The sequence below is a fragment of the Trachymyrmex septentrionalis genome, unplaced genomic scaffold (assembly GCF_001594115.1).
Source record: "Trachymyrmex septentrionalis isolate Tsep2-gDNA-1 unplaced genomic scaffold, Tsep1.0 scaffold11, whole genome shotgun sequence".
NCBI lineage: Eukaryota > Metazoa > Arthropoda > Insecta > Hymenoptera > Formicidae > Trachymyrmex > Trachymyrmex septentrionalis.
Window position 1 is genome coordinate 3,034,257 of NW_017304228.1, and position 10,387 is coordinate 3,044,643.

At 31.0% G+C, this 10,387-nt stretch overlaps 1 protein-coding gene across 1 annotated transcript; it reads left to right on the top strand.

Moving 5' to 3' along the window:
- Nucleotides 1-202: 202 nt before the first annotated feature.
- Nucleotides 203-9,375, top strand: LOC108749313 (DNA fragmentation factor subunit beta). Its single transcript, XM_018487919.1, has 6 exons — nt 203-297; nt 1,635-1,736; nt 5,759-5,888; nt 7,146-7,357; nt 8,118-8,728; nt 9,062-9,375. The coding sequence occupies exons 1-6, from the start codon at nt 238-240 to the stop codon at nt 9,219-9,221; spliced, it is 1,275 nt and encodes a 424-aa protein (XP_018343421.1). The 5' UTR covers nt 203-237; the 3' UTR covers nt 9,222-9,375.
- Nucleotides 9,376-10,387: the final 1,012 nt, after the last annotated feature.

The window sequence follows — 10,387 nt, forward strand, 5'->3', positions numbered from 1 at the left end:
CCTTACTTGTTCTCTTCGCAAATAACTATATTCTATTTTTTTACACTCGCGCGAATCTTATCCGAATGTCCGTGAACGTCCGATAAGAGCGACAGTGTCAGGGTCAGTGTGAGTGGGGCAACGCAGCGGCGTGTAAAAGCGAACGTCAGGAGAGTTTGTGCGGTGTGATACGGGTGAAGAGGTTCATCCTCGTCTCTCTCCCGCCTGACAACCGTCATCAGTCTCCGTCGCTGAAACATGTCTCTCATCGCTGACTGCTTTCGCCGTCTGACGGACATCTCGTCCTGCAAAAGCGAGGTACGCAACACGTGCTGCTTATCTTACATGCCAGTTGCGCGATAAGCATCTGAGTACAAAATAGAATGCGCTCTTTAATTACATTCTTGAGGAGTGAATCGAAATATCTCTTAAAGATGCAATTTCTTTTTTTTTTTAAATAATTATATTTATTGAATGATATATTTGCCGATTAAACTGTATAATTAAGCTGCATTCTGGGATTAAATAAGATGTATGTAAAAAAAAATTGTCTTAACTATTGAATTATTATATTGTAATATCCAAGTGTTCATATCTATAATAAAAGTATTTATTACTTTTACCACTAATACTATATTGTTGTGTTTACTACAGTAATATACACTTTTACCAAGACTATTTCTGTATTTATTCTTTCAGTATGTGTGTGTTAATACACACACTGTAAAGATTATTACTAAAGAGTATTTTCACACAAGAATGCAGATATTAATGACATATCACAATTTGTATCCAAGCTATAATTTTGTCGTTAATCAATTATACATATATATATGTACATAGATAATAGCTGCACACATGAGGACATTTGATGAATTTTAATATTAGCGGTTTCATTATTCATGACATTTGCATTTTGACGTGACGTGTCGAGTGGCCTCGACTGGGCGCCATTGAATATAAAATGTGGGTCACTCGAAGAAATTGTACACGCGCAATGCTCTGAAATCCGATGGCCTTGAACGTGATGTAGAGTGCAATTACGCGGTTACTTGATCTGAAATAATCTAATAATACCTGACGTTCCTTAATGCAACTTATTTTACTAGCAGAATTTAATGTTGCTGCTCATCTCAATTACTGACACAAATAACTATTATTTGATTTATTTAACTTATATTTTTACTTATATGTATATATATATATATACATTTTTTTTCTTTTATTACCTTCTATTCTTGATTAAATTTATTATTATTCTATATTGCTATTATAACCTTAAAGTTCGAAAAACAAAGTTTTCTAGAAAATAAGAGTTTTATAAATAGTTTAAACTTTAAATTATTAAAATGTTATAGTTTTAATTTTGAAGTGCAATTTTGATGCATAACAAATTATAAAAGAATAAAAGTACGTTCTTTAAGTTTTTATTTTTTTCTGCAAGTATTTAAAAAATGGCAATATGCCAGAAGGCTTTATTAACTGCATATTTCATTGCAGATTGCACAGCATATTTTATTATATATTTATACAATATTAAATTAAAAAAAACATTTTCTAATTGGGATAAATATTTTTAAATAATTATCCCAATATATAAAATTCTTTATCTATATAATTAATTCATAATTTCCCACCTGACAAATTTATTTCAGCTCAAAGGCTACAAAGTGACCGATGTGAATCGTACACGAAAAATTGGTATTGCCTGCCGAAATTTTCATGATTTGAAACAGAAGGCGTGTTTAAAGTTAAATGTAAGTATATATTAATATACGAAGTAAATGAGAGCCTTTATTTTTTTACGATAAGCTATAATTTTGGATGATGCGTTCGTATGTGCGTCGTACAAAAACCATATCGTATGAATGACTCAACGTGTTTTTAGACAATGTGTTGCACGCGCAAAAATGGAATAAAGTTTGTTATGTAAATGCCGCGTATTTACATTTATCGAATATGTATTTAGATGTCTGGCATAGATTTAAATTAAATTTATATATTTTGCAATGCTGATTCACGTAATACGCAATACTATTATTACGTAATGCGAGTTTTTAAAAATTAATTCGGCGCGCAATTTAAATTATGACAAAAATAGTATATAAATTTGTATAGAGTTATTAAGCACTTAAGATCCAGCTTGACCGCTGAGGCTTCTTTCCTTTCTCGTTGTGTATTTACGAGGTCTGTTCAAAAAGTATCGCGAATTTTGTGTTTTTTCAAAAATTATTTATTTATTCATGAATATCTATTTTCTCCCCTTCAAAGTAATCCCCATCAGATATTATACACTTGTGCCAACGTTTTTTCCAATCCTCGAAGCACTTCAAAAAATTATTTTTTGTGATCTTGTTCAGCTCCTCCTTCGATGCCGTCTTTATGGCTTTATGGCTCGTGCGGCAGCTTCCATTGGGATGATTGAGCTTTGGTTTCCACGTCATAACCATAAACCCATGATTCGTCACCAGTTATGACCCTCTGGAGCAAATTTGGGTCGTCGCGGACAGAGTCCAACAGCTCCTTAGCAATGTTAATGCGATGCTGTTTTTGGTCGAAATAGAGCAATTTTGGTACGAATTTCGCGGCGACCCGTCTCATGCCCAAATCATTGGTAAAAATCGAATGGCACGAGCCAATCGATATGTTTAGGTCCTCAGCAACCTCTCTAACGGTGATTCGACGATTGGCCAATACTATTTTCTTCACTTCATCAATGTTTTCGTCTGTTGTTGACGTGCTCGGGCGTCCGGCACGCTCTTCGTCGTTCACATCTTCTCGGCCCTCTGAGAACATTTTGTACCACCGATAAACGTTGCTTCGGTCCAAGGTAGCTTCACCATATGCCACAGTCAACATTCGGAATGCGTCCGCGCACTTAATTTTGTTTTTCACACAAAATTTGATACAGATTCTTTGATCCATTTTTTGGAATAGGTAAAAATCGAAGACTAGTCAAAACACGTGCAAGCAAAGCAGCTGTCAAAAATTAACTGAACATTCAAAATGGCCGAACTTATCGGCATAAGTGAGAGATATGAGTACCATACATAACGTCACAAAAAATCGAAAATCGAATATACGTAACCCGCGGAAATTCAAAATTCGCGATACTTTTTGAACAGACCTCGTATACGATCCTAGAAACTTTTCGTTAAATATTTTTTATTAAGTAAAAAAGCAATTTGCGTTGCTTAAAACGTTCAAGATAAACATCATGTAATTATTATGTAGATACTCTTGACTAAAATATATTGAGAAAATAAATCTTATCAATTATATATTTTGAATATCTATTACTTTTTAAAATTTAAAATATATATACTCGCGTTGTATATAATAACAAAATGATCATGATACAATAAAGATTGAAAACAGTGGCAGTTACAATTGAATGACCATAAGTCAATTAAGAATTGCTTAATTTACTATTAAATGCTTCGTGGAATGTGGAATTTGTCCTTGTAGCAAGTCGAAAGCAAGAATAGCTGGTCAATGCGCATGCATTAAACGATTCATTGTTGTATAAATTTACTAGACATACTTGTTTAATGCATTTCTTTTTCTTCATTATGCGCATATTTAGTCATTTAAATCAAGTCTAATATATTCTGATTATTTCCGTCCCGACTTTCTTCCAAGTTATTTTGCAACCAGTATTGTCCGTAACTTTTATACGACTAAACGCTACAATCTTTAGATTAATTGGAATAGTAAATTGGAACACAGACACATAGCATAGATTATAGTTGCTTGCTAATGTAGCATTGCGAAAATAGAAAGCTATTCATTAAAGTGATGTACAGAAACTTGTAACAAGAATATTCTATAGACATTATGCAAGCCGACAGGTATACTCTTGAAATATCGTCTCATTAAGCGCGGATATGATGGCGTAGTTTACAAATTCTCAAGGAAATAAAATCTTATTTGTATATTAAGGTTATACTATTAGATATTAAAAGAGTAATGATAACCCAATTATTCGTTAAATAACATTTTGATATTTTTAACTTTTGTGTGTATGTAAATTCTGTGTTAATTTGTTAATATAAACTACGTCTGTATTAATGTATGCACTTAGCAAATAAACTAAATTTGAGTGAATAATATACTTCTTGAATTATTAAACTGGATCGATTAACTCAATTTTAATTAGATTAACGATACATGGAGAAGCTATGGCGACTTATAAAAATGATTAAAAATAAGTCAAATTAGGCGTAATTTTACATTATAAATATTTAACAATGTATTTTACTTGAATAATATAATTTTTATACATATTGATATTCTCGAGAAAAGAATCTTTACTTCTGTGATTAAAATAGTAATAATTAGTAAGCAATTCCGTTTTTTATTTTTTGTAATGTAATAAGAAAGAATAATGAATTACTGGAAAAATAAAATGTCATTTAATTGTGATATTTAGTTAAATATTACCTCATGTTCCTATTTTTTTGGTATGATAATGTGAGTAATACAACTGCGATAATGTGATAAAAATACTAATAAAGAGATGTAAATCTGTATAATGTATTCTGAATTATTGTCGATTATTTGTATCTAGCACATTTTTCAATGACTGTCCTTGATGCGAAAGAGACATAGTCGATGATAGCATTTCACGGGTAGATAGGTCGATCCAGTTTTAGTATGTCCTTGAAATTGCATCCGGTCGGCCGCAACCGCTGGCTTTATCGAACCAGCCGGGCCAGGGACAGGAAGTAATCTCAATGTTAAGGTCGTGAATCTGCTTTTCGCCCTGGCTCGAAGGTCGACCCAGATAATTTTTTAGGTCAAAGTCAACCCGAGTTACGCAAAATTATAAATATTCGTCTCTTAAAATTGACGTTTTTAAATAATATTACTAAAAGGAATTAAACCTTGCGCATTACATTCTAATAAAATAAAAAATAATTTCTAAAAAAAATATTACTAAAAAATATTATTACTAAAAAGTATTATTTATTAAAAAATTATTATGACAGTAATTTTAAAATGACGAAACAATGTTTCTACTACATCAAAATATGTATTGATAACATTATATAACGTAATAAATAGGTTGATTCCTTCACAGTCGGAAAAATTTGTTAAATTTAATATTTGACATTTGTTTCAAAATGTCCAACAAAATTTTTATGTTAATTTAACTTTAACACAAAATGCTCAAATAACACAATTACAAATTGACACCAAATATATTGTATTAAAAATTATAACACAAAAATAACAGTTTTAATACAAATATAAAATGCTTTTCTACCGTATGTGAAGTAGTCACATAATAATTGATAATAATTTTAACATAATACGATTCAATAATTTTCTCATATTTATGGAAACTTATACTTTTGACAACTTCGCTGTTGAAGAGGAAAGTTGAAAGTTCATAAAATACGCGGCAATTTACAGTACTGATCTCCATTATTTAGAATCGCTAGAGAAATACGAGAATGACGTCGTCATACTAAGAGAAGTAATGTAAAAGTTAATGAAAAACCTTGTATTTAGCCTTCACAGAAGATTATTTATATTTCCTTCGAGAAGATAACAGGATTATATTATGGCCTTGACGTTTGAGTTATAGAATATTTTCTCTTATTATCTCATCATTAATTCAAAATTATTAATTAATGGGAACGTTAATTAATTCGTGAGCAAAGAGGAAAAGGACTTCTTCAATGTAAATATATAGAACGTAATACCCCTTGCCCAAAGAGAATTAATTAAGTAGAATGGTAAACACTGATCGATCCTGCGTTTTCTCTTGTAGGTAACTAACGACCCAACGGAAGTGAATGTCTTCCTTTTAGACGGATCATTGATCGATGAAGAATATTTTCGTACACTAGAACCACAGACTACTTTGATCTTGCAAAAGCCTGGGGAAAAAGTATTATCCGGTTAGTACAACAACGTAATACGGTAATTAATAATATTAAGCATGCTTGAAACTGGAACAAATAACATTTTACATAACAATAGAAAAAAAATTATGTTACGTTCAGAATTTGAATATTTTTAATCTTTAAGATGACTTTAATCGTTCTAGTATCAACCAATAACATAATTATTGTGTACTAAGGAATTAGATTTACAAAAAAGATGATTACTGTAACAGCATCGAAGGAAGAGTTATGAAGTTGTCACACGGAAAATGTCTAATAGATTTTTAATTCTGAAATAATTTATCTGATTTAATTTACTCAATTTATAACAATTTGTCATTTTTTAGACGATAAAAAATGTTATCATTTGTTAAAATTTTTGCATTAATTTTTTATATTTCTAATAGGAAATTCGATTCTACTCATTAATGCATTCTGGTGCATATTAAAGCCGTTTTACATTAATTTATATAATCTGAGTGTAAAAGTAAAATGCAAATATTTCGAATTTTTTAATATTGTATTTAACAGCGCAATAAAGTGTATTGAGGATTTCGCGGTTTAATTCATTTCTGTATTTATATTGAACACACATCTTTACATCAATCTGCGTACGGCAGCTTAATATGCACTAGTGCTCAATGAGTGTGTCCAACCGAATTCACTATAAAAAAAGGAAGAATCATTCAGATTGGGTTGTTCCATCTTTCAATAAATGTCAATTTATTCGCTCTCTTCTCATTCTCTCTCTCTCTCTCTCTCTCTCTTCCTTCTTCCTACGCTCTTTCTTTTGTCTATTAAATAAATTATCACATAGTTATCTGAAAGTGGAACAACCGCGTCTAAGTATCACTTTTTCAAATATACATGTAGATCTTACGTATACATTTGATTCTTCCAATGGACGCTATTGCAATTAAGGTTTTTAATCATCGAAAGATTCGCAGCTGTATAAAGCTGACACTGTTTTCGTTATAGTTTTTCGCTACATGATTTTTGCATTGTGCGTCTGTCACGTAGTATTCGCTATAATTTAAGAACACTTTCGAGATACATTGGTTAAAAAATTTATAAGTTTATTATGATTCAAAAATAAATGCAATGCGCGCTTGGCTGTACGCCAGAATTAAATATTTCAATCCATTGTCAGCCTCTTGAAGCTTGCGAACTTCTTGACAAAATTGGGCGCGGCATTTTCACAAAAAACAGATCGCGTAACTGACACGTGCGAGGATGCTGTGCAATTTTTTTCAAGGACGAATGATTTTGCAGATGCGGACATTCTCTATGAAGCACTGAGACGCGTGAACATTGATTTCCTCACTGCCGGCGACAGGGTGACGCAATTCCTGACGGAGAATCTTAAAGGAAAAGTCGCTTTGTTGAACAAAGTATTGAACAAGGATGACTCTAAGACAGCGCTTAGTACGAGGGAGGAACATCCGGAGTGGTTTGAAAATTTGGAAACCAATTGCATGACGAAGGTGTGTTCAATAAAATCCTCTTTAACAATATTTTAAATATTAACAATCTATATATTCCGAGCAACATCTGTTAAAAATGTATTATCCGTACAATGCAAAGTAAATTGAAATTAGAAATTGTTAATACTTATATTATAATGAACTATATACATACACAAAAGTTGCATCAATAACATTATATTTTTACTGAATACATTTTATAGTTAATTTATTTTGTCAATAAACATTAAATTATTTTAAACAATAAAATCTTAATTTTTTTATATATGTACTTTAAGTATTCAAGATGATTTATGCAAAGTTTTATAGCGATACAGAAATTAATTATTTTGTAAATAAACAAATAAATAAATTTTGTTTAGCGATAAAACCTACTTAAATCATTGTAAATATTTTAAACACTCATACAAAGAAATTAAGATTCATATCGTTATTTCTTAATTATATTTTCATTAGAACGCATTTCTAGTTTTTCATTAAAATAATTTATGATTCAGGTTTTAAACTGAATTTTTTGTATTACTTTTGAATGTGATCTAAGATAGTCTAAAATAGTGATGAATAGTCTATAACTATCTCATAATTTTTTCAAAGTGTTTTGAAAGTATGTGTAATATATCCTTAAATGATGTCTAACATATGCGCACATGTTACATGATATAATTAATATATTCTTTTAATTTACAAATAATATATTTTTCTATTCATCTACATATATTTAAAATTTTGGAATTAAATCGATTCTTTACTTTACTTATAGGAAGCATACATGCATCGCAGATGTCAGGATAGAATACGTACTTATCTTTACAAAACGATTGAGCAAATTAAATGCTCGGACGTGTTCATGAACGATTACAAGGCGAGGCAACAGCTTCTGCATACAATAGCATTCTTCAAACTTCAGCTCAAGCATGATCACTATTTCGGGTATTATTTTGATAGGAGCAGAGCGGAGTATGACACTAAAAGCGACAGTGATGAGATCGATTATGGTCGATGTTACGAACACTGTCCCTGCAATTTTAGTCGTATTAACGATGAAACATATCTTCGTCAACGGTATCTCCGTTTACCTCAGTCGTCTAATACTAACTCAACTGCTGATTCAGATAAGGTTGACGAGACGGACGCAAGGAAGTGCCTCGCGTCTGAGAAAAATGCGAAAACGGCGAATGACGATTCGGAGAGCTGTCCTTATCGCGTGAAACTGCGAGAAAAGCAAATTGCTATTTGCAACAAGAAGGGCGAATTCAAATGTGAAGGTCGGTGGAACACCGATGGCTGTCCCTACGGCGACAGACACAAGATTAATCCATACAGATCCAAGGAGGATCTTGTCTTATTCTCTACATGGAATTTGGATCACAAGTAAGATAACTGTTATGTAATATTTGTCCTTAATTGATGTAATTTATTATAATACACTAGATGACTTTACGAAATTGTTAACAACCATGTATAGAAACTTTGCGATAAAAATTTAAATCCAGAAAAATATTTTTTTGGTACACAATATTAATATCTGGCCCTCAATTTACTGTTTGTCTCAATATTATACACACAATAACCAATTTATTTATTTTGTAATAAATATGAATTTATAAACGGCGTAAAAATCGTTTAGCAAAGTTTATTTCATTACTATGAAAGAAATTAATAAAATCGTAAATTTTAAACAATCTGATTGTTTGTCATTTGCAGAATTGAAAGATCCAGGACGCTTATTCCAAAGTTGCTGCAGATCTCGCGACAAGACACGATTAATGAAGAGGATATTTACGACTGTTATGACAATCTGTTTACTGTGAAGAATTTAAGACTAGTCCATATCGTATGCCACGATAAAGGATCGCATAAATAAGCACTAATTCTGGGAGCTAATAGGGATTTGGCACATATGTTACGCTTCTAAAAGTGCCAATCGTATACATGAATGCTAAAGAATAATCGTACACTTAAATGAAATGATTCACTCATATGTAATACATGTAGAGCGCGCGCGCGATCTCTTCAGATCTCTACAAATAAGTATATTTAATACGTTTAAGTGCTGTTGATAGAATATAGATTTAGAGATTATTAATGTTATCGGGCATACTTCCGTTGCGATATGAAATAATGAGCAATAACATAATAATAATAAAATATCCGTTTTCAAAAGTTCGAAACATTCAAATTTACATTGATTCTATTTATTTGTGGATGATAAAAAATTTAGTTTCAAGTAATATTGATATGTAAACTGCATATGAGTTTGATTCCGCTAATTATTTTATAACACGAGACGTTGAACAAAGTTGAATATTACAAAAACTATCAATATTAAATCCACGATCTTAAGTGTTACTTGATGGCTACTCACTAATAAGATCTGAAAAATAATCAAAGAGGAAATTTCAACATACATGCATATTTACAAACAAAAATAATTGAAGATCTACAGAACTCTTACATAATATCTTAATTATACAATTCTTCAATCGGAATGATTACTTCTGAAATGATTTTTTTTATCACTCCGTTTTCGTCAGTATTATACGTACTGATTTTTTTTTGAAAAAAAAAAAAACAATTTTGTTTAAAGAAGTTAAAAATATTTTTATAAATCAATTACGAATACAGGGTTGTATAAGTCACACGCATGGATAACCGTAATTTATTTCAACGGCTATAAAAGTTGATAAAGAGGAAAACTGTTGTTTCAAATACGTCGTTAAGCATTGAGTATGTTCAGTGCTTGTAGGTATTTATTAACGAGTAACAGCTCTCTAGACTCATATTCGATCAGAAATGAGTCTGAGCCTCCGTCGGAATCAGATCAGATCAGCTCAGCTTAATTAATTCTTGACGTGATCCGCCTCTGACAAAGAACTGATGCTCGTCTTGTGCTCCACAAACTGTGAAGTAGATTATCTTTCAGACATATTTTTATTCTGACTGCTCGATAAGAGACAAAACAAAGTTCTGATATATACATTAACATATATATTATATTTAGAGAAAGTTATATATATATATATATATATA